The sequence below is a fragment of the Sminthopsis crassicaudata genome, chromosome 3 (assembly GCF_048593235.1).
Source record: "Sminthopsis crassicaudata isolate SCR6 chromosome 3, ASM4859323v1, whole genome shotgun sequence".
Lineage (NCBI taxonomy): Eukaryota > Metazoa > Chordata > Mammalia > Dasyuromorphia > Dasyuridae > Sminthopsis > Sminthopsis crassicaudata.
The window spans coordinates 426,585,539-426,612,027 of record NC_133619.1 but is presented as its reverse complement, the minus strand read 5'-3'; the positions used below and the strand labels follow the sequence as shown (position 1 = coordinate 426,612,027).

At 32.5% G+C, this 26,489-nt stretch overlaps 1 protein-coding gene across 2 annotated transcripts in view; it reads left to right on the top strand.

Moving 5' to 3' along the window:
* The window catches only part of NUP35 (nucleoporin 35), a 58,128-nt gene extending 43,781 nt beyond the window's left edge, over positions 1 to 14,347 (top strand). For both annotated transcript variants that reach the window (XM_074302927.1, XM_074302928.1), the window contains exons 7-9: positions 323 to 451; positions 12,771 to 12,935; positions 13,711 to 14,347. In XM_074302927.1, the coding sequence (XP_074159028.1) occupies positions 323 to 451; positions 12,771 to 12,935; positions 13,711 to 13,788 (372 nt within the window). In that variant the 3' untranslated portion in view covers positions 13,789 to 14,347. The remainder of the gene's footprint in view (positions 1 to 322; positions 452 to 12,770; positions 12,936 to 13,710) is intronic.
* The last annotated feature ends 12,142 nt before the right edge of the window (positions 14,348 to 26,489 follow it).

The following is a 26,489-nucleotide window of genomic DNA, read 5'->3' as shown; positions in this document are numbered from 1 at the left end:
TTTTTTGATATTTTGTTTTTAGGTTAGCAGTGTAGTATAATTATAATTCTTTTAAAAATATTTGTTATTTTTGGGAATAATATAATGGAAACTTCATTGAACAAAGAGAAGCTGCTGTGTGATTGTGGGCAAACCACTTAAATTCTTTAAGTCTCCCTTTACTATTTGTAAAATAGAGATAATACTTATATTGCCTATCACATAGCTTTGAGAGAAATGTATTTTATAAATTATAAAGCACTATAAAACATAGTGATTTTGATTTGTTGTTGGTACTTTATTTGACTCCATCTCATGTTTTCTGTATCTGAAATCTGTTTAGATGTCTAACACAGGGAATTGGATGCATATTCGCTATCAGTCCAAACTTCAGGCTCGGAAAGCCTTAAGTAAAGATGGAAGGATTTTTGGAGAGTCCATCATGATTGGAGTAAAGCCTTGTATAGATAAAGTAAGTTATTGAAAGTAGGTATATAACCTAACACACAAGAAGACCACTAAATTGAGAGATTCTTTTAATTTTTTTGACTGCTTTTGCCCCTAAAAACCTTTATCTTTTGAGAGGTTATTTATGCCCTTGTTGTGTCTCTTTCATTATAAAATGGATTACAGTGAAGTTGAATTGAGATAACATAATTATATTAGCATTTGGGAAATAAGGTATTCTACATTCAAATGAAACATCTCTTTTTTTTAAATTTGAGCCACTTTTAAGAGAAATATTTCTTTAAAAAAAAATTCATTTAGTATTTTATTTTCCCCTAGTTACATGTAAAACAATTTCTAATATTGGTTTTTAAAACTTTGGTTCCAGATTCTCTTCCTCCTTCCCCTCATTGAGAACATGTGAAATCATGCAAACTATTTCCATAAAAGTCATGTTGTGAAAGAAAACATAGTATACCCTCTCCCCAAAAAAACCCTCAAGAAAAATTAAAAAAAAAAAAAAAAGTATACTTCAGAGTCTGTATTTAGATGCATTTTTTTTCTCTAGGTATGGATAGCATTTTTCATCATAAAGTCCTTCAAAATTGTTTTGGATCATTATATTGCTGTGAATAGTTGTGTTGTTCACAGCTGATCGTTTTACAACATTGCTATTACTTTGTACACAGTGTCTTTTATTTTGCATGTGATCTTATAGAAATCCCTCCAGGTTTCTCTGAGATCATCTTGCTCATCATTTCTTACAGCACAATAGTATGCCATCATAATCACATTCCACAATTTGTTCATCTATTCTTGAATTATGATGTCAAGTCAGACATAATGTCTGGTACAGTTCCAGATCTCCTAGCTGCATGAGAAAGTACCACTGATTTTTAGCCTGAAGAAGACTGATCCCCACATTTTTGTCAGATTCTTTCAGCCACCCAAAGGACACATTGACTTTCTTGATTCAGTTCATTACTTCTTAGTGAAGTAGTGTAACAATATGTAAGACTGTTATTTCAATTCTGGTTTTCAATTCAAAATCTTTTCTTTTTAAGTAGAGAAATGTTCATGGTGCAAACTTATTTATGATCTTGGCCTTCTTCAGGCTTATCATCTCAGTGTCTCCTCAGTTTCCAACATTTGTCATTTTCCTTTCCTGACCTATTAACCCATCTAATAGATATGAAATAAAATTGTTTTAATTTGCATTTCTCCAAATAGTAGTGAATTAAAGCATTATTTTTTCATATGTCTATAAATAGTTTTGATTACTTCATCTGAAAACTGTTCTTATGTTTTGATCATTTGTCAATTGGAGAATGTCTCTCTCTCTTTTTTTTTTTTTTTAATAAATTTGACTCAGTTCCCTGTATTTGAGAAAAGAGGTGTTTATCAAAGAAACTTGCTTCAAAATTCTTTTCACAATTACTATTGTTAATGTTATTCCCCCTGTTTATTCTATTCTTTCTCTTTTTTCATCCCATCCCTCCTTGAAAATGTTTTGCTTCTGATTACCCCTCTCCCAACATGCGCCCTCCCTTTTATTACCATCCCCCCTTTCTTGTTTTCTCTTTCCCTTCTGCTTTCCTGCAGAGTGAGATAAACATCTACATCCATATTGATTATCTATGTTATTCCCTTTTTGAGCCAATTCTGATGAGTGTAAGGTTCATTCAGTCTCCTTCCATTCCATTTCTTTTTGTCCATTATAAAAACTTTTTCTTTTATGGCAGGTAATTTTTTGTATTCTACTTGTACCTTTTCTTTTCCCTCAGCACATTCCTCTCTCCTTATTTCTTTTTTTTTTAGATAATTGTCTTTCACATTCAATTCACAGCTATGCCCTCTATGTATATTCCTTCTGACTGTCCTAATAAATGAGAAAGTTCTTATGAATTATAAGTATTATCTTCCCATACACAAATGTAAACTGATTAGCCTTAAGTCCCTTATGATTTCCTTTTCCTGATTATCTTTTCAAACTCTTGAATCTTGTATTTGAAAATAAAATTTTCTGTCTAGTTCTGGTCTTTTCATTAAGAATGCTTGAAAATTCTCTCTTCACTAAATGTTCATTTCTTTCCCTGAAAGATTATATTCAGTTTTCCTGGGAGTGATTCTTGATTATACTCCTAGCTCTTTTGTTCTCTGGAATATTATATTCTAAGCCCCTCTGGTCTTTTAATGTAGAAACTGTTAAAATCTTGTTATTCTGACTGTGGCTCTACCATACTTGAATTGTTTTTCTCAGGATGCTTGCAATATTTTCCCCTCAACCTGGGAGTTTGGGAATTTTACTATACTATTCCTGGGAGTTTTCATTTTGGACTCTCTTTCAGGAGGTATTCAGTATGTTTTTTCAATTTCCATTTTATCCTCTGATTCTAGAATATCAGGATAGTTTTCCTTGATAGTCTTGAAAGATGATGTCTAATAATTTAAAAATTATCTCTCTTGAATCTATTTTCCAGATTGTTTTTCTATTGAGATATTTCACATTGGGTTTTTTTCCCCCCCATTTTTTGGTTTTGTTTTATTGTTTTTGATATTTCAAAGTCATTAGCTTCTATTTGCTTAATTCTAATTTTTAAGAAATTATTTTCTTCAGTTTTTGTTTCTCTTTTTCCCTTTGACCAATTTTGCTTTTTAAGATTTTCTTCTCCTTATTGACTTTTTATACTTCCTTCTGCATCACTCTCATTTCTCTTCCCAGTTTTTCCTCTACTTCTTTTGAATTCTTCCATGGCTTGAGACCAATTTTGATTTTTTTTAAGAGATTTTAGATGTGAGAGCTTTGACTTTGTTATCTTCTTCTGGATATGTTTTTTATCTTCCTTTCTTCAGGGATCTTGTACAGCTGTTTTCAGAGATCTTTTTAGAGATCTGTAAGTTTTCATTTCGTCCAAGGTGATATAAGCTAAGTAGAGTTGTTTTTACTACTCTTCTGTCCTATGCTCTGGTCTGTGAATGCCTACAAGAACTCTTTTTCTGCCCAGGAACTATATGGAGGGTGTCCACTGTGACTGTAAGTTCTGGTATATTAGTGTTCTTCCTTGCCCTGGGACTGTGACCCCAGGATTGTATCCTGGATCTAAGTAAGGGAAAACAACAAGAATTTTACCTCAGTGCTAGCAAAGAAACCCCTATAATCTTCTGATCAGCTGTTTGAACCCCTTAACATCTATGAATTGAGAAGCAACCTCTGCTGATTCAAAGAATCTCAAGGCCTGCTCTTGGTTTGCTAGAGTCATAGTTGTGCTGCCATAGCCTGTGTTGGAATTGTGCTCCACTCTCACCTTAGAGCAAAGAACCTTTCTTGTGGACCTTCTACGTTATCTTTGGCCTCTGTGTACTAAGGGGTCTGGAAATCACTGCTACCACCAATTCAGAAGCCCCAAGGACTCTGGTTTACTGGGATTGGAATTAAGCTGATGCAACCTGCATTGAAATGTACTCCACTCTCACCCTCATGCAACTGAGCTTTCCTGATGACCTAATTTGTCTTCAGTTGGAAAATTGCTTCACACCATCTTTTTGTGGGTTTTGATATTCTAGAATTTGTTTAGAATCATTATTTAAAGGTATTTGGAGGTGTTTGGGGGAGAGCTTGGCTTAGTTCCTGTCTTTTCTCCATCAACTTAGTTCTCCTTGAAAATATTTCTAAATGTATTCTATCATTTGCCTAAAGCAGAGGACACTGAATCTAATTTAATGTTTCCTTAATGGCATATTAAATCAGGAACATGAATTATTGTACTTTGCCATAGTGTAATTATGCTTTTTTTTTTTTTTTAAATAGTTTTTATTTACCAGATATATGCATGGGTAATTTTAAACATTGACGATTGCCAAACCTTTTGTTCCAATTTTTCCCCTCCTCCCCTCTCCCCCATGGCAGGTTGACCAATACATGTTAAATATACTAAAGTATAAATTAAATACAATATATGTATACATGTCCAAATAATTGTTTTGCTACAAAAACAATTGGACTTTGAAATAGTGTACAATTAGCCTGTGAAGGAAGTCCAATATGCAGGCAGACAAAATTCAAGGGATTGGGAATTCTATGTAGTAGTCCATAGTTATCTCCTAGAGTTCTTTTGCTGGGTGTAGCTGGTTCAGTTCATTACTGTTCTATTGGAACTGATTTGGTTCATCTCATTGTTTAAAATGGTCACATCCATCAGAATTGATCATCGTAGAGTATTGTTGTTGAAGTATACAACGATCTCCTGGTACTGCTCGTTTCACTCAGAATCAGATCATGTAAGTCTCTCCAGGCCTTTCTGAAATCATCCTGTTGGTCATTTCTTATAGAACAATAATATTCCATAATATTCATATACCACAATTTATTCAGCCAATCTCCAATTGATGGGCATCTGTGTAGTTTCCAGTTTCTGGCTACCACAAAGAGGGCTGCCACAAACATTCTTGCACATACAGGTCCCTTTCTCTTCTTTAACTTCTCTTTGGGATATAAGCCCAGTAATAACACTGCTGGGTCAAAGGGTATGCACAGTTTGATAACTTTTTGAGCATAGTTCCAAATTGCTCTCCAGAATGGCTGGATGTATTCACAATTCCACCAACAATGCATCATTGTTCCAGTTTTCCCATATCCCCTCCAACATTCTGCATTATCTTTCCCTGTCATTCTAGCCAATCTGACAGATGTGTAGTGGTATCTCAGAGTTGTCTTAATTTGCATTTCTCTGATTAATAATGACTTGGAGCATCTTTTCCTATGACTAGAAATATAGTTTCAGTTTCTTCATCTGAGAATTGTCTGTTCATATCCTTTGACCATTTATCAATTGGAGATTGGCTTGATTTCTTATAAATTAGAGTCAATTCTCTATATTGGAAATGAGGCCTTTATGGAACCTTTGAGTGTAAAAATGTTTTCCCAGTTTGTTTCCCTTCTAATCTTACCTGCATTAGTTTTGTTTGTACAAAAACTTTTCAATTTGATATAATCAAAGTTTTCTACTTTGTGATCAATAATGATCTCTAGTTCTTCATTGGACATAAATTCATTCATCTTCCACAGGTCTAAGAGGTAAACTATCCTATGTTCCTCTAATTTATTTATAATCTCATTCTTTATTCCTAGGTCATGAACCCATTTTGACCTGATCTTGGTGTACAGTGTTAAGTATGGGTCAATGCCCAGTTTCTGCCATACTAATTTCCAATTTTCCCAACAATTTTTGTTAGACATTGAGTTCTTATCCCAAAGGCTGGAGTCCTTGGGTTTGTCAAAGACTAAGTTATTAGAGTTATTAATTATTTTGTCCTTTGGACCTAACCTATTCCACTGATTAACTACTCTGTTTCTTAGCCAATACCAAATGGTTTTGGTAACCACTGCTTTATAATATAATTTTAGATCTGGTACAGCTAGACCACCTTTATTTGATTTTTTTTTTTTTTTTTCATTAATTCCCTTGAAATTCTTGACCTTTTGTTTTTCCATATGAACTTTGTTATTTTTTCTAGGTCATTAAAGTAGTTTTTTGGGAGTTTGATTAGTATAGCGCTAAATAAATAGATTAGATTAGATAGTATTGTCATCTTTATTATATTTGCTCGCCCTATCCAAGAGCATTTAATATTTTTCCAATTGGTCAGATCAGACAAATTTTAATTTGTGTGGAAAGTGTTTTGTAGTTTTGCTCATATAGTTTCTTATTTTCCCTTGGCAGATAGATTCCTAAATATTTTATACTATTGGTATTTACTTTAAATGGAATTTCTCTTAACTCTAATTGTTGGATTTTGTTAGTGGCATATAAAAATGCTGATGATTTATGTGGGTTTATTTTGTATCCTGCAACTAAAGGTGTGGAGTATTTCTAATAGCTTTTTAGTAAAATCTTTGGGGTTCTCTAAGTATACCATCATATCATCAGCAAAGAGTGATAATTTGGTTTCCTCATTACATACTCTAATTCCTTTAATCTCTTTCTCCACTCTTATTGCCAAAGCTAGCATTTCTAATACAATATTGAATCATAATGGTGATGGTGGACAACCTTGTTTCCCCCCTGATTTTAATGGGAATGATTGCAGTCTTTCCCCATTACATATGATGCTTATTGATGGTTTTAATAGATGCTACTGATTATTTTAAGGAAAAGTCCATTTATTCCTATACTCTCAAGTGTTTTTAAAAGAAATGGGCTTGCAACTTAAAAAGCTAGAAAAAGACCAAATTAAAAACCCCCAGTCAAATACTACACTTGAAATTCTAAAATTAAAAGGAGAAATCAATAATATTGAAAGTAAAAATACTATTGAACTAATAAATAAAACTAAGAGTTGCTTTTATGAAAAAGCCAATAAAATAGATAAACCTTTGGTAAATCTGATCAGAAAAAGGAAAGAGGAAAATCAAATTGTTAGTCTTAAAAATGAAAAGGGGAATCTTTCCACAAATGAAGAGGAAATTAGAGAAATAATGAGTTACTTTGCCCAACTTTATGCCAATAAATTTGATAACTTAAGTGAAATGGATAACTACCTCAAAAAAATAGGCTTCCTAGATTAACAGAGGAGGAGGTAAACTGCTTAAATAGTTCCATTTCAGAAAAAGAAATAGAACAAGCTATTAACTCCCCAGGAAAAAATCCCCAGCACCAGATGGATTTACACGTGAATTCTACCAAATATTTAAAGAACAGTTTAGCCCTAATGTTATATAAACTATTTGAAAAAATAACAGATGAAGGAGTCCTATCAAACTCCTCTTATGACACAGACATGGTACTGATACTTAAACCAGGTAGGTTGAAAACTGAGAAAGAAAACTATAGACCAATCTCCTTAATGAATATTGATGCTAAAATCTTAAATAAGATATTAGCAAAAAGACTTCAGGAAATCATCCCCAGGATAATATACTATGATCAAGTAGGATTTATACCAGGAATGTAGGGCTGGTTTAATATTAGGAAAACTATTAGTATAATTGACCATATTAATAATCAAATTAATAAAAACCATATGATCATCTCAATAGATGCAGAAAAAGCATTTGATAAAATACAACATCCATTCCTACTAAAAACGCTTGAGCGCATAGGAATAAATGGACTATTCCTTAAAATAGTCAGGAGCATATGTTTAAGACCGTCAGTAAGCATAATATGTAATGGAGATAAACTGGAACCTTTCCCAGTAAGGTTAGGAGAGAAACAAGGTTGCCCACTATCACCATTATTATTCAGTATTGTATTAGAAATGCTAGCCTTGGCAATAAGAGTCGAGAAAGAGACTAAAGGAATAAGTGTAGGAAATGAGGAAATCAAACTATCACTCTTTGCAAATGATATGATGGTATACTTAGAGAACCCCAGAGATTCTAATAAAAAGTTATTAAAAATAATTCACAACTTTAGCAAAGTTGCTGTATACAAAATAAATCCACATAAATCCTCAGCATTTTTTTTATGTCACTAACAAAATGCAACAACAAGAGATACAAAGAGAAATTCCTTTCAAAACAAATGTTGAGAGTATAAAGTATTTGGGAATCCATCTACCGAAGAAAAGTCAGGAATTATATGAGAAAAATTATAACACACTTGCCACAAAAATAAAATCAGATTTAAATAATTGGAAAGACATTAAGTGCTCTTGGATAGGTTGAGTGAATATAATAAAGATGACAGTACTCCCCAAACGAATCTATTTATTTAGTGCTATACCAATCAGACTTCCAAGAAACTATTTTAATGACCTAGAAAAAATAACAACAAAATTCATATGGAAGAACAAAAGATCGAGAATTTCCAGGGAATTAGTGAAAAAAAAGTCAGATGAAGGTGGCCTAGCTGTACCTGATCTAAAGCTATATTATAAAGCAGCAGTCACCAAAACCATTTGATAATGGCTAAGAAATAGACTAATCGATCAGTGGAACAGATTAGGTACACAGGACAAAATAGGGTACAACTATAGCAATCTAGTATTTGACAAACCCAAAGATCCCAACTTTTGGGATAAGAATTCATTATTGGAAAAAAACTGTTGGGAAAACTGGAAATTAGTATGCCAGAAATTAGATATGGACCCACACTTAACACCATATACCAAGATAAAATCAAAATGGGTCCATGATTTAGGCATAAAGAATGAGATCATAAATAGATTAGGGGAACATAGGATAGTTTACCTCTCAGACTTGTAGAGGAGAAGGAATTTATGACCAGAGAACTAGAGATCATTATTGATCACAAAATAGAAGATTTTGATTACATCAAATTAAAAAGCTTTTGCACAAACAAAACTAATGCAAACAAGATTAGAACGGAAGTAACAAATTGGGAAAATATTTTTACAGTTAAAGGTTCTGATAAAGGCCTCATTTCTAAAATATTTAGAGAACTGACTCTAATTTGTAAGAAATCAAACCATTCTTCAATTGATAAATGGTCAAAGGATATGAACAGACAATTTTCAGATGAGGAAATTGAAAGTATATCAACTCATATGAAAGAGTGTTCCAAATCACTACTGATCAGAGAAATGCAAATTAAGACAACTCTGAGATACCACTACACACCTGTCAGATTGGTTAAGATTTCAGGAACAAATAATGATGAGTGTTGGAGGGGATGTGGGAGGACTGGGACACTGATGCATTGTTGGTGGAGTTGTGAAAGAATCCAGCCATTCTGTAGAGCAATCTGGAATTATGCCCAAAAAGTTATCAAAATGTGCATACCCTTTGACCCAGCAGTGCTACTCCTGGACTTATATCCCCAAAAAATACTAAAGAGGGGAAAGTTTCCTGTATGTGCCAAAATGTTTGTAGCAGATCTTTTTGTAGTGGCTAGAAACTGGAAAATGAATGGATGTCCATCAATTGGAGAATGATTGGCTAAATTATGGTATATGTTATGGATTATTATTGCTCTGTAAGAAATGACCAGCAGGATGAATACAGAGAGGTTTGGAGAGATTTACATGAACTGATGCTGAGTGAAATGAGCAGGACCAGGAGATCACTATACACTTCAGCAACAATACTGTATGAAGATATATTCTGATTATAGTGGATATCTTCAACATAAAGAAGATCTAATTCAGTTCCACTTGATTAATGATGGACAGAAACAACTACACCCAGAGAAGGAACACTGGGAAAGGAGTGTAAAATATTTGCACTATTGTTTTTCTACCCAGGTTACTTATACCTTTGGAATCCATGTCTTACAGTGAAACAAGAAATTTGGTTTTACTCACATATATTGTATCTAGGTTTTACTGTAACACATTTAATATATGTGGGATACCCTGTCATGTAGGGGAGGGAGTAGAGGGAGGGAGGGGAGATTTTGGAAAAGTGAACACAAGGGATAATGTAAAAAAAAAAAAATTACCCATGTATATGTACTGTCAAAAAAAATTATATTTATAAAATTAATAAAAAAAAAAAGTTGTAAGCCCAATTCACTGATCTTCTCCTTATTTATTTTCTTCAAGTAAGCATCTAAAGATATAAAATTTCTCCTTATTACCGCTTTAGCTGCATCCCACAAATTTTGGTAGTCTCATCGTTGTCATTATCTTGAGTGAAATTATTGGGTCTGTAATTTATTGTTTCACCCAATCATTCTTTAAGATGAGATTATTTAGTTTCCAATTACTTTTTGATCTATTTATCCCTAACTTTTTATTGAATGTAGTTTTTATTGCATCGTGATCTGAAAAGAAAGCCTTTACTATTTCTGCCTTCTTGCATTTAATTTTGAGATCTTTATGTCCTAATATATGGTCAATTTTTGTAAAGGTTCCATGAAGTGCTGACAAGAAAGTATACTCCTTTCTGTCATCATTCAATTTTCTCCAAAGATCTATCATACCTCATTTTCCTAATATTCTATTTGCCTCTTTAATTTCTTATTTGTTTTGTGGTTTTATTTATCTAACTCTGAGAGTGCAAGGTTGAGATCTCCCACTATTATAGTTTTGTTATCTATTTCTTCTTGCAACTCTCTCAACTTCTCCTTTAGGAAGTTAGATGATATACCACTTGGTGCATATATATTTAGTATTGAAATTGCTTCATTGTGTATGCTACCCTTTAGCAAGATATAGTTTCCTTCCTTATCTCTTTTGATTAGAGCGATCAATTTTTGCTTTTGCTTTATCTGAGATAAGGATGGCTACTCCTGCTTTTTTGTTTTCACTTGAAGCATAATAGATTCTGTTCCAGCCTTTTATCTTTACTGTGTATGTATCTCCCTACTTTAAATGTTTCTTGTAAGCAACATATTGTAGGGTTCTGACTTTTGATCCAGTCTGCTAAATGGGAGAGTTCATCCCATTCACATTTATACATTTTTTTTTCCTTTTCTTTTTTTTTTTCCCCCCTTTTTCTGAGGCTGGGGTTAAGTCACCTGCCCAGGGTCACACAGCTAGGAAGTGTTAAGTGTCTGAGATCAGATTTGAACTTGGCTCCTCCTGAATTCAGGGCTGGTGCTCTATCCACTGCGCCATCCAGCTGCCCCACATTTACACTTAAAATTACTAATTCTGTATTTCCTGCCATCATATTATCCCCAGATTATGCTTTTTTCCCTTGCCCCACCCCCCTGAACCACTTCCCCAGTATTAAACTTATGAGCCCTACTTGTGTCACGCAGCCCTTTCTCTTTAGTATCCCTCCCTCCTCTCTTTAAATCCCTTTCCCTTTCTTGTTCCCTTTCTTTATTACTCTTTTCCTTTTCCCTTTTCCTCTCCCCCTTTTTAATGAAGTGAGAGAATTTTCTGTAAAACCAATATGTCAATTATTTTCTCTTTGAGCCAATTCTGATGATAGTAAGATTTACACAATGTTCCTCCCCCTCTCTTAACTTCCATCATTTATGATAGGTTTTCTTTGCCTCTTTGTGGGATGTAGTTTCCTTTTTATCTCCCCTTTTCCCTTTTTCTGACACTATCCCCTTTCCATTTCTACTTCTCTCTCTCTCTCTCTCTCTCTCTCTCTCTCTCTCTCTCTCTCTCTCTCTCTCTCTCTCTCTTTTTTTGTTATATCATTAAAATCAAATTATACATGTAATCTTAATGTATATCCACAACGGAAATACAGTTCTCAAGAGTTCCTTTTACCTTTTTCTTCTTCCCTTGAGTCCTATGATTGGAGATCAAATTTTTTGTTTAGATCTGTTTTTTTCCTTAGAAATATATGGAATTAATCTGTTTCATTAAATGTCCATCTTCTTCCAATGAAGAAAATATTAAACTTAGCTGGGTAGTTTATTCTTGGCTGCATTCCAAGTTCTTTTGCCTTTTGGAATATTAGATTCCAGGCCCTTCGATCCTTTAATGTAGTCAGCCAGATCTTGAGTGACCCTTATTGTGGCACCTTGGTTATTTGAATTGTTTTTTCCTGGCTGCTTGTAATATTTTTGACTTAATTTCTTTAACTTGTTGCTATTGTCACTTCATCTTAAGCTACTTATGATCTGTATTAGAAAATCTCACAGGTACATGGAAGAAAGTATTTGTATGTAGTCCACATCTTTCCTAATGATCTAAATTTGTAGATTTTTTTTTTTTTTTGACAGTTTACCTTTTGGCAGTTTCTGCTACTTATTTTTGTTTCATGACTATATTACAGGTTTGTTGAAATTGTTTGAAATCTCATTTTAGTTGAAGGCAGGTCTTTACTGTATCTTGCTAATGCCATTTTGTTAGATTGAACTCATCATAATTCATAGAGCTAAGAAGAAACTTTAGAGATCATCAAGTCTAATCAGATAATTTTATATCTGTAAGATTCTTATTGAACTAGCATAGTTTCTAAAGTTCCTCTAATTGTTTATCATGCCAAAGAAAGGGAACCTCTTTATTTATGCTGTTGTAGAAATGGGAAACCTAAAAAGATTAGTTATTTTTACTCTTGCTGGTTGGCTGACTGGTTGGTGGCAGAACCTTACTGGTACATAGGCCTTCTGTTTGCCAGGTTCTTTACTATATACAGCCTTAATTAACTTCAGTGTAAAGTTGTTATACATTTCAAATTTGAACCAGATAAGATGTTTTAGGTAACTTCATTTCATTTAAAATTTTTTACTCTAACAATTCACATTCATATGTTTGTCTTTTTTTGTTTTTATTAATGAAGAGGTAAAATGGAAAAAGCATTGGGTAGGGGAATTAAGTTTAATCCCAGTTTTGTTACTTATTGTTCATATGATTTTAAGGTCTCACTTTTTCAGTTATAAAATGAAGAAGTTAGACTAGATTACTCCTTGAAATCATTTTGGCTTTATAATCTAAGCCAAGTTTTTTTTTTTTTTTTTTTCTCCCACCTTCAGAGTGTAATGGAAAGCTGTGATAGAAGCACCATATCTTCTCCAGGATCAGCTTTCACACCACCAATCAAAACCTTAGGCACACCTGTACAGCCTTCAAGTACTCCTAGAATTTCTACCATGAGACCTCTTGCTACAGCTTATAAAGCTTCAACTAGTGACTATCAGGTATTTTGTAAATTAGATTAAAAGATACTTTTTCATCTAAATGTGTGTATATATATATATATATATATATATATATATAATTTTTCTTAGTTTATGTTCACAAAAGATAAAAATTTGAAGTCATTGAAGTGAAACCTTTTTGAAAGCTATGTTCTATTTTTTTTTAAAAATGTGATAAAATTCACACGTTTCATGCCTTTCTCCTTTCTGTTGAAATTATTTAACCAATTGGATGTTCTTGAATATTATTTTTTGAGAAGGAGATTTGGATTAATAAAAAAAGACCCTCTTTAATCTGTATAATTTTTCTCCTTTCTTTGGAAATTAGGTGTTATTTTAATTTGTTGAGCCCAATTTCTGTTATCATAGTAGATAAAAGACCACCAGCAATGATAATAAAGTGGTAGTGATTGTTGGCTTATCCTTTAACCTTTTTTAAAATCTGAATTTCTTTTTTTATTCTGAATATACTTCATACTAATTTTTACTTGTGGATTTGGAAAAATAATAGATATAAAACCATTGTAACTTTGTTTACTAAAAAACTGTTCTTTAGTCCTTTTAAAATATGATGGCCCAGATATCAAATTCTGTAAAAAAATAGGAGGTAATATTAATTTGTCTCTGTATTCCCTGTGATAACTTGCTAAATAATAGGCATTTTTGAATGAACAAACAAATTACTTAACATTTTTGGTTTAATTATTTACTTTGCAATTGTTTTGAAAAAAATTACTAAATTGTGGGTCTTTCTCATTTTCTGTGTGTCTTCTAGGTTGTTTCTGACAGACAAACTCCAAGAAAAGATGAAAGTCTTGTATCTAAAGCAATGGAATATATGTTTGGTTGGTAGTATTACAGAAAAGAATGCCTTGAAGATATTACACTAAAACCTGATTGGAGCTAGGAATACTCTGCCAGTTTCCTTTTGGTTAGTTGTATAACCACATTTGGCAGGATTTGGACTCTAAATCATCATCTTCATTTTTAATACCTTTTCTTTTTCTTTAGGAGTACAGCAATTTATAGCTTGCACTTTAAATGATGGATGTGACATGCTTTTAAGAAACTTCAAACATTTGTAAATAGAAAGGTTACAATGCTTGAATGTGATAGGTGCATGCTTGGTCACAAAAAAGGCATTGTTTACTGTAAGTTATGTGTTAGTGGTGATGTTTTTAAATGGTTTTCTCTGAAAGCAGTAGACTTCTAGAACTTCCAGGACACATGGATTATAAATGAACAGTTTGAATTATGGCCTCTTAATTTGGATACTATTTAATACTTTTATCATTGCCTGCATATGCCCTGTCATGAATCATCATTCAGTGTGCTTCAGACAAGAAGCAGCCCTTTTTTAACCTTGTATTCCTGTTTCCTAATAATAAACTTTACGAATTATGTAGGTTGAATCTTTTTCTGTATGTGTTAATTGCACATAAATAGTATTAAGTAATCATAACCTTAGAAGAGAACTAGATATCTTTAAATTCGACTAGTCCACTTTTGGCTCTTCATTTTGTAGATGAGGAAGCTGGGGCCCCAAAAGTTTGTGATTTGCCTTGGATCACCCAAGTTAAATAAATAGTTGAACTAGATTTTGATAAGATCTAATTCTCCTTTTTGCTGTGCTGTTTCCTCTAAGACTTTTCTTTAAGGAACCTTCCCTGATGCTTTTTTTTTTTTTTTTTTTTTTTTTTTTTTTTACAGATACAATTGTTCCTTAAAGAAAAGTCTTAGAGACAACATAGCATAATGGGAAAAGCCCCATATTTCTTTCAAAAGATTCAGGTTCTAACCAAGAGTATATGTGGATTCAATATATTTATCCAGAATCAGAATTTCCTTTATAAAACATCCATTATTTTTAATCAGAAGCTGTATCTAGGAATAAGATTTTTTGGTAATTTGTTAATACACCAATGGACCGTTTTAACTGATTGAAATTATTGCTTGTATTGTGTCTTGTGTGAACTTTTGCTTTTGCTTCAGCATAAAGGAAAGAAAGAAAAAGAAAACAAAACTTATGTGATAACTCACCTAAATGGGGTTTTTCTAAAATCCTTCTCACTTGTTTTTTATTACTAGAGGAATCTTTAAGAGTTGAGAGAGAAATAATGTGATTTATACCTGGCTTATTGGTTTGAATATATGTCTTTTTGAGTCTCAAGCCAGCACCCTTCTACAGTGCTGTGACATTATAAGGAAAGTTAATCCTGTTAAGTGTTGTTTATTGGGTTCTGACTATAGCTTCAGTGTTCACATATAGTTACTGTCTCACTTATCTAGAGCACTGAAGATAAATACAGAGAAAAATTTAGTACCAAGAATTTCCCAGTATTAGTTCCTTGACTAGTTGATTGATTCCTGATTGTTAAGAACTATCTAGGTATTTGACAGGTACAGGTAAACTGTGAAGGTAAAATCATTGAGAGGACATTGTTATAGAAAACATTTAAGAGATGTGAATTAATTTATTCTTTTGCATTATTTAAATATTAATTTGATCTATTGTTTGATATTACATTAGATCATATGAATACATATCATAATAACATGTTCTATAGTTCTAAACAATCCGGAATCGGTTGAGGAAATTGGACAGCTCCTACTGAATTACTCCTTGCATGATGAAAATCAAAATCACAAAATGAAATTCATTTTTTTTTTTTTAATAAGATATGGTTGTTTTTTAACTTCTCTAATAGTAATAGTTATCAGATTTAGTTAATCCTAAATTGTAAAAGAACAAGTATAAAAATTAATAAACTAGAAGAAAGGATATAATAACAATGTGACGTGCCAATAAACAATGCCAATGTAGCTTATATGGACAAGTTATTATTGCTGAAATATGAGAAAAAAGATGGAAGAAAGGATAGTGACAGCAATGATGTCAGTTTTATATAGAAGTGTAATCAGTTAATCTGCTACATCAAGAACCTAAAATCCAAGTTGGTCAGAAAACATGGCAGCCTAGGGCAATATCAGATTAAAATTTTAAACTTCTTTGTAATATTTTATGGATAATAGCAGCTCAATATAATAAGGAATGTCTCACAAAATAATGGAAAGCATGGAGGGAGGAAGAAGCATGAAGCCTCTGTTTGAGCCCCATTTAATCATAGTAATTCCAAATACTGCTTAGGATAAAAATGGAAGGAGGGTAACAGACGTGTAAAATGAGAATAAAAAAATTACAGTATTCTTTCAAGAATGGGATTAAAAAGTACTTCTCTTTCTGTGCATTTATTGGTAAATTTAATAGAGTAAATTTTAATCTATCTTAACTGATACAGGGTAACAGTTTCCAAAGTGCATTTCATTATTAATTATGACTCACCCTAAGTATAGTTTGTTTCTTGAAATGTTGGTTAGTGATGATATAAAATCATCATGATTTAGTGAGATTAAAAACTAAGCCCTTTTTTTTTTTTTTTTTGCCAAAATGGTGTAAATTTGCTACCTCTAAAAACTCTACAATTTAAATATTTATCTGCCTACAAATGTTCCAAATGGATTATTAGTGAATTTGAAATCATTTATTATTGTTGGTTTGCAAATACAATATATTGGTATTCTGGAAGATTGGAGTTTAGGATTGAAAAAGACCATTGTTTCAAGTAAGCACATCCAATGATAATCTTCCATTTTGATGTATAAATCTTTGTAAAATATTAAATTGTGATAGTCATTAAAACTAGAAAGTGAAATAAACAACTTAGAACCAGGACTTTTAATTAATGTATCACAAAAGATTAAATCATGTTTTTCAAGAATAGTAAAGCATTTTCAATAGCTTTCCTCACTAAAAGATTAATTGAAATACTTCAATGCATATTTCAAAAAGATTCAGTAAAGTTGAAATGAACAATATTTGATTTTTATTTTATTAATGACAAAACCCTTAAATACTAATTTTCATTAGGGCAAAAAAGGTTTTTGTTCTATTTATAAGTCAAGTGACAAAAAGTTTTTAAACACTCATCTATCTTTTAAAATGTCAACTTGAATACAGTAAAATTCATCTATACAAGATGCAATAAAGATGAATAGTATTTGAATTTTTTAATTTAATTAATAGTACAAAATCTTAGATATTAATAATTTTCATTAAAGCAAAAGGTTTTTTACTATTCATATTTAAAAATTTAAAAACCCTTTAATTTCTATTTCTTTAAATGTTGGGTAAGTACAGTAGTACAGTGGAGATGCATGCTCAAAAATTCTTTACTGATAAACTTGCATGTTCAAAAGATATTTTGTATAAAATATCTGAAATATATTTTTTTGGATCAATCACATTAACCTTAAATTTGTATAACCTTGAACTTTTCAAGAGTTTTTTTAAATGAGTTCTTTGTAGTTTTTACAGTTTAAGTAATTTTATTCTTGACAGTTCTCTGAGAGTAAGTAGGGCAAATATTATTGCCATTTTATAAATTAAAAAATTAGTGCTCAGAAAAATACCAGCTTGTAGTATAAAGTAAGTAGGGTAGATGGTAATTTTAAGAGATACACAATGGAAGTAGAGACCCCTGAGGATGAGGTTTTTTTTCCTTCTGCCATTAGGGAATTTTCCTTACCCAAGAGGTAGTAAGTGATTGTGATCTAGGGATTAGATTCACTTAAGCTATTTAAATTACAGCTGTTATAAACTAGTTAGCTATGTTTGTGTTGCAAAATAAAAATATAAAAATATTTAACTTTATTGAGCTATGTGTGGAGTTACTTCAATTTTCAAGTCCTTTAACAGTGTACATAATGTTTTTAAAAAGTTGATTGTTGAGACAATGTTGTATAGAGCACTAGCCCTGGAGTCAGGAAGACCCGAATTCATAATGTGGTCTTAGAAACTTACTAGCTATGTGACCGTGTTCCAGTCACTGAACAGTCACAAGGCTGTCCCCTTGTACCTATCCCCTGAAGGAAAAAGTTGATTGATAAAGAAGGCAATAGAAGGAATCAAGAAAGAATTAAAGAAAAATTTAATTTGTGATTCTATCCATGGTGATACGGTATAGACAGGGAAAGAGAAATTTTTGTCACTTTGGAGTCAGTAGTAGTCAAGACTTTACCCCTAAGTAGGACAAAGTTAAATTTGTTCTTTTACTATATAGTGGTACATTTTGAGGTACTGATCCAAATTTCTACATGGTAATAGCCATTAGAGAAGTGAATGTCTATAGAGTATTAAATATTGTGGTTGAAGGAATCCTGAAAAAATGGTAGTGATAGTGACACACAGTTTTATCAGACCAAGGATTCCAGAGACAAAGTGCTGAAATATGTACTTTTGTAGACTAATGAAATCATTTGATTAACACAAATATTTAATTTTCAGTTATCTACTGATTATTTAAAAATTTCTGTATATTATAATAATTGTCTTTGCTACAGTTTCAAATACAATGTTAATAATTTATTAAAAACTTTTTTGCATTACTACAATATGATTCTTAGTTCAAACTGTGGATTCATCTCCATCTTGTGGTGGTTTTTCAGAATTGTCTAATTTGAAAAGTTGGGACAATCTGCTTATTTTTCTAAAGCTAGAAAAACTTGAAGAAAATGATTTTTGTAGTTCTCAAAAATACTCAACATTTATGCACAATTCATTTATTCTATGACTTTTTTTTTTAACACTAAAAAGGAGCTTTTACTTTTATAAATTTTGAAATTGATGCTAGCTATTAAGCACTTCCCCTAAGTAAGACGATAAAGGGAATCAATGAGAACCAGTTAGAAATTAATTCAGGGTCCTACATGAGGAAAATTATTAATAACCATGATTTGCAGAGATCCATAGTTCCCTATAAAGTTCTCACTTTTTTTTTTAAATTCTAAATAGATTTTTCTTTTTATAATACATGGAAAGATAGATTTCCACATTCACCCTTTCAAGGCCTTGTGTTAAAATTTTTTTCCCTCTCTTTCTCTCCTCTCCTTTCCCCTAGATAGCAAGTAATCCAATACAGGTTAAATATGTGCAATTCTTCTAAACATTTCCTCATTTTTTTGTGCTACACAAGAAAATCAAAAAGGGGAGAAAATGAGAAAAGGGCAAAAAAAAAAAGTAACAATAAAAAAGATGAAAATACTATATTGTGATACACATTCAATGCCCATAGTCCTCTTTCTGGATGCAGATGGATCTCTCCATCACCAGTATATTGGAATTGTCCTGAATCATTTCACTGTTGAAAAAGCCACATCTATCACAGTTAATCAATATATAAATCTTGTTTCTGTTCTCTTGGTTCTATCACTTCACTTATCAGTACATGTAAGATTCAAGGCCTTTATGAAATCACCCTGCTGATCATTTCTTATAGATAAAAATTCTCATTTCACAAGTTCAGCCTTTAAAGGACAGGACTTGATGATAGCAGATAAGATTACAATCTTCTGAATCTTAGTTATTGTTCCCTACCCAACCTTGCAAGGAATTTAATTTAAGGTGAAATTCTTGGCCCATCTTCTACTTAGGTTTGGTTGGGGGATAGAAAATCTTTGTCTAGATTTCCCAGAAAAGTGACATAATGTCTTTATATATGTGTGTGTGTGTGTGTGTGTGTGTGTGTGTGTATATATATATATATATATATATATATATATATATAATATGTATGTATGTGTGTGTGTGTGTGTGTATTTCTCATATATTCTCATTGTTAACCAATCAGGCTTCTTCTAAGGACACAAACTTTGAAGTCTAGTGTCATGATGGATCTTTGGCACACAAGAGTGTCAGTGATCCTTTTATTAATAAAATGCTAGCATCATTAATAAAATGGTTACCCAGAAAACTGCCTTGAACTTTTTAAGCATCATATATATCCATGACAGTTATATAAGAGCTCCTTCAGAATAGGGACTTCCTCTTTATTTAGCGTAGTGCCTAGCATTTTATAATACTTGTTGACTAATTGCTTCAATTTTTAACATTTATGAAATCTAATGTAAAAGTTAATAAAACTAAATTTGGTAAAATTTGCAAATTATTTCCTCTTGTTTTACTTTGACAAATCCTGTGTTTGCTCACTAAACATGGTTTCAGACATGAAAACTTAACTCTCCCCTAAAGAATTGCAGTTTTAAAAATTGGAAGGTGGTTAACTCTTTTGGTTGGAGGAGGAAATTTCCAAAACCTCATAAAAACATATGTTATTATAACTTCTCTCCATTTCATAGAGTATTTGTTCCCTTTATAACATTTCTTAATCCCCACCCCCAGCTTCTAGTGTTCTCCCTCTTCAAATTAGTTTGTACTTTTTTATACTATAGATTGACACTTTTCCCCTAGTAGAGTGTAAAGTAATTTAGAGAGTGAAAACTTTTTTGTCTTTGTAGCTTTAGTTCTTAGTATGAGTTGGGCATGTGGTAGTTCTTAAATGCTGGTTTGATTTTTTAAAATTAGTGCTTAATAGCACCTGATAATTAGGACCCCAAAGGTCATTATTTAGTCAACTTTAGTACCTGAACTGAAGTCCTTTCTTACTAAGATTCTTTCCAGCATTGGAACCTGTTGGGATTTTTAAAATTCCTAATAAATGGATATAGCTATTCTAACTCCATGACATTTCAATTTCATCAATATGCTTTCATTAAGTAATAACAACAAATAACACTGTATGCACAAGACAGTGCTGGGGAGAGTGAAATATAAAATTAAAATAAAATGCTATCTCTGCCTTTGAGCTCTGCAACCCCTTCCCGGGGGACCACGGTTTTGATTGGTCAATGCATCATCATATGGCCCATAGCAATGCTTCAAATTATACCCTGGCCATCTTAAATCAAGTCCCTTTCCTAGTCCTCCCTTGTATGTCTGAACTATATTCAAAACAGTACTATGTTTGGTCCTGAAAAAGGTAAGTTAACCAGCTCTTGTGTGGCCTCCATCATTCCCATGACTTCTCAAATCTAAACGCCTATGTTACCTTTTTTATTCAAATATACATCTCTTGCTAGAGGGCAAACATTTTCTTGCCTGTGTGAATTGCATATTTTTAGTAGTAGTAATAGCTAATATTAAATAGTCCTATGTGTTGGGCATTGTGCTAAGTTAATCTTGTTTCACACATGAGATAAGAGCAAATAAAAGTTAAGTGACTTTCACAGCTAATTGTCAAGAGGCCTGATTTGAGCTCAGGTCCCTGAGTCTTGGCTGGATGTAAACTCTGTTGCACAATTTATGTGTCTATTAAGGGAATAAGACGTTTATAGGGACAACCAAATATATATTACTTGAGAGTGGGAGTGTGTTAATACTAACATGATATTAAGGAAATCTTCATTAAAGAAGTAATTAATTTGAAAGTGCTGAATTCAATAAGTGAAAAAAGGAAAGGAAGGATATATTTTTTCTTTTTATTAATTTTATAAAGTTATATATGCACGAGTAATTTTTTTATATTATCCCTTGTATTCATTTTTCCAAATTTTCCCCTCCCTCCCCTAGATGACAGGCAATCCCATACATTTTACATGTGTTACAGTATAACCTAGATAAAATATATGTGTGTAAATCCAATTTTCTTGTTGCATGTTAAGAATTGGATTCCGAAGGTATAAGTAACCTGAGTAGAAAGACAGTGCTAACAGTTTACATTCAATTCCCAGTGTTCCTTCTCTGAATGTAGTTGTTTCTGTCCATCATTGATCAACTGGAAGTGAGTTGGATCTTCTTTATGTTGAAGATATCCACTTCCATCAGAATACATTTTCATATAACATTGAAGTGTACAGCGATCTCCTAGTTCTACTCGTTTCACTCAGCATCAGGTCATGTAAGTCTCTCCAAGCCTCTCTGTATTCCTCCTGCTGGTCATTTCTTACAGAGCAATAATATTCCATAACCTTTCATGTACCATAATTTACCCAATCATTCTCCAATTGATGGACATCCATTCATCTTCCAGTTTCTAGCTACAACAAAAAGAGCTGCTACAAACATTTTGGCACATACAGGTCCCTTTCCCCTCTTTAGTATTTTTTGGGATATAAGCCCAATAGCAGCACTGCTGGATCAAAGGGTATGCACAGTTTCATAACTTTTTGGGCATGGTTCCAAATTGCTCTCCAGAATGGCTGGATTCTTTCACAACTCCACCAACAAAATGCATCAGTGTCCTAGTCCTCCCACATCCCCTCCAACACTCATCATTATTTGTTCCTGAAATCTTAACCAATCTGACAGGTGTGTAGTGGTATCTCAGAGTTGTCTTAATTTGCATTTCTCTGATCAGTAGTGATTTGGAACACTTTCATATGAGTAGATAAATAGTTTTAATTTCATTATTTGAGAATTGTCTGTTCATATCCTTTGATCATTTATCAGTTGGAGAATGGTTTGATTTCTTATAAATTAGGGTCAGTTCTTTATATATTTTGGAAATGAGACCTTTATCAGAACCTTTAACTATAAAAATATTTTCCCAATTTGTTACTTCCCTTCTAATCTTGTTTGCATTAGTTTCGTTTGTACAGAAACTTTTTAGTTTGGTGTAATCAAAATCTTCTATTTTGTGATCAATAATGATCTCTAGTTCTCCTCTGGTCATAAATTAAGAAGGATATTCTTATGCCAGGAAAGGAACAGTACATAGAAAAGAAGAGGTAGAATCTTCAAATACTTGTTTCATGCTGCAGATAGTATATAGGCAGTTAAGTGACAGTGTTATTTGACTTTGGAGGCAGATAGCTAAGTTCAAATCCTGCCTATGATTATGAATCTGGACAAGTCTTGCTATATATATATATATATATATATATATCTATATATATATCTATATATATCTATATATATATCTATATGCATATTTTAATAATACATATACATAACTTCCTCCACACAGATACATAAGTCAATTTAAAGGGATTTGCCAATCTAAAAGTGCTATATAAATCCTCGTCATGAAAGAGAATAAGAGAGAACGCTTACAGGATTAGGAAGACCAGGGATTATATCTTCTAGTGCTAGTTAAATTATATTGTTTATGCACATGCTATTTCTACCCTTTTCACCATCCTCAGGAGAGTCCTACTAGAAACTAATTTTTTTTCTGTGTTCATATTCCCAAGGAAGGGGAAGAAAAGGGAAGAGAATAAGTATATAGTGCCTACTCTGGCAAGTACTATATTAAATACTTTTTATAAATATTTGATTGTAAGAACTGGTGAGGTAGGTGCTATTATAAAAATAACACTATAGGGTAGGTGCTATTATCCTGGGTAAGGATACTTTACCTGGGTAAGGTTTAGGGTTAGACAGTGTAGAGGGCCGCAGATAGTGGGGGAACTCTGATGTATAATATCCTTCAGCCCAGAGGAAACCACCTAAAAATATCTAGTTTGGCTCCCCATTTTCCCTTTGGAATTTCTCACCTCTCTCCCTGAGAAGTCAGGGAGGGCATGACCACCTGTGTTGTATTTGAAGCAAGGATACTTATAGCAAGGTGTAATATACACTCTCAGTGAAGAGAAAATGGTTCTCTAGTTCACATATACTTAGTGTAATATAATGATGTAATTGCTCTAGTTGGCATATACTTAGTATGATGTAATGATGTAGTCATAGTGAGGTAAAGACTGAGGACTGGAGACAAAGTCTCCAACTGGGACACAGGGAAAGGAGAGCCTCTGACACAGACACACTGGAGACAGAGATCCTCCAGAGAACTAGTCCGCACATTACAAGACAGCTGGTAAATGCTTGAGGCACGATTTGAATTTAGGTCTCTCTGACACTAGGTCTGGTGATGTCTGTCAGACCAGCTGCTGTCTTCTAGCTCCTAGCATAGTGGCTTAATTATAGAAGGTATTTAATAAGTGAATGGAGAGTCTTGAAAAGCAGGTAGAGCAGTTTCAGATTTACTATATAGAAAAATAGAAGCCACAGGAAAAAATTAAACTGACATATGATAAGCAGATTTGTATATAAGAAAGATTATTCTGATATGAAACATGGTGTAGGGTGGGAGACTGGTTTTTAAGAATGCTCTTACATAGCAAGGAACTGAAAATTGAATAGATGCCCATTAGTTGGAGAATGGCTGAGTAAGTTTTGGTATATGAATATAATGGAATATTATTGTTCTGTAAGAAATGAGTGAACTGATTTCAGAAAAGTTTGGAAAGACATGAACTGATGATGAGTGAAATGAGCAGAACCAGAAGAACATTACACACAGTAACAAGATTATGGTAGACTTAGCTGTTCTCAACAGAGTAATGATTCAAGACAATTTCAATAGACTTGGGATGGAAAATGCCATCTGCTTCCAGAGAGAATCATAGAGACAAAATACGGATTAAAACAGTATTTTCACCTTTTTTTGTTTCTTTGTCTTTTTTTGGTGCAAAATGAAAAATATGGAAATACTTAAAAAAATTTTACATACATCAGATTGCTTGCTGTCTTGGGGAGGAGGGAGGTAAAGGAGAGAGATTTCAAAAATTTGGAACATGAAAACTTACAAAAATGAATGCTGAAAACTACATATATTTGAAAAAAATAAAATTATTGAGGAAAAAAAAGAATGCTACTATAATAGTTCAGTCTAGTACAAGGAGATTTGCTACTGTGTTAAATGATGGGTTTGAGGAAGAATTACCAGAGTTGATAACTAATCAGATATGAAATCTGAAAGGGAATCAAATCAAGCACATAGGAAGAATGGTAGAATGTTGATATAATAAGAAGGAAGACAAGGAGGTTTCTAGGAAAAGATGATACACTTAATTTTTAAAAAGCTGAGTTTCATATGGCTATGGGGCATTCATTCAGGGAAATACAGAATTATAGATTTAGAGCTGGGAAAGACCTTTAAAAGATTTTCATGTTTTGTTAGATGCCTTTTGTTTTTACATCACAGTCATTTTTGATGCACTTTTGAGAATAAACTCTTGTAACAAAGAAGATGATAATGGCTTATATATATATATATATATATATATATATATATATATATATGTATGTAGAATGTTTATGTTACAGGCACTTTACATTTATCTCATTTTATCTTTACAGTGACTCTAAAAGATAGGTGCCATAATTATTCCCATGTTACATATTACAGATGAGAAAACTGAGGCAAATAGGTTAAGTGACTTGTCCAGGATTGTATAGTAAAAGACTGGATTTGAACTCGGGTTTTTCTTTCTTTAGACCTAGTGCTCTAGTGCACTGTACCACCTAGCTGCCCCATATGTGAAATAAATAAGCCAAAACAAACTCTTAATCATGTCTGACTATATATGTAGTTTTTTTACCCCTAGAATCTCCTGCTGGACCAAGCAGAGGAAGGTATATTTCTGGTATTTAGGACAAAATAGACTCAGTTTGACTTCCTTTTAGTGATCTTGGCATGCATGATATTGTAGCCATTTTTTTGGTTGAGTAAGAATATGAATAGTTTAAGCATTTTTCTTTCATAATTCCAAATTGTTTTCCTAAATTATTGGAACCATGTGTGGTTATACCAACTTAGTTGATATATATCATACACCAATATGGGCTTATTTTTCCGTAACCCTTCCAGTATTGATATTTTCCAATTTTTCAATCTTTCGTATTTTGTAGGGTTATGTGGTTATTTTAATTGGCATTTCTTTTCTCAATAGTGATTTGAAATATTTTCATATGATTGATGACAATTTTTAGTTCTCATTTAAAAAATGAGGAAATAGGTTCATAAAAGTTAAATTACTTGTCCAAGATTACAGTGAACCAACAGTAGGTGGAACTAATAGAAAATAAGTTGAGAAATAATCTGCACAGCAATAATAATGGAAGATTGTTGCCAAAGGCAAAAATATAGAAGGAAAAAAAAAGTAGAGAGGAGCAAGGAGAATACTTTGGGGGAAATAACTACGTTTGGGATATGAAAAGATGCAGGGGAGACAGAAGTGGTAATTGTTAGTTGTAATTATAACAGACATGATACTATAAAGTTTCCATGACAAAGATATATTTAGATTTCATATCATTTAGATTTCACAACATCCAAATTAGGTACAGTTGCAAGTATTACTTAAAACCATCAAAACAAATCATTTGGCAGGATTACTAAATAGGCATTTTACATTGTACCTCAGCTCTGAAATGTCTGAACAGTTTTCTCTAGGTCCATGTTTTATGACAAGGCAAACCAGGGCTTTTCTAATCTTTTTGTTAGTAGTTATCTTTTCTGATGTAGAAACTCCCATCATCTCTAATGGAAGAAAGCAGAATTTCCAGCCTCTCAAATTTATAAGGTTGCCACCAAGCTTAGGAGCTCCCCTTGGAGGATTGTCTAGTTGCCTTTAAAAGGTAGGCAAAAACACAAAAAGCAAAAGCTGCAATGAGGACTGTCTTTTATGCTTTTACTTTCACTGTACAGATGCTACAGATTTATAGGTTACTTTGTTTTTGTCCATTTGAATTTTCTGAGGTTATGGTATTCCATGTTTTCTGCATATTATAAAGATTTTATGTCAGGAATATCAGGAAAAAGGTTGCAATTATTGAAAGCAAAATATAACTTTGTCTTTTTTCATTTCTAGCCTTGC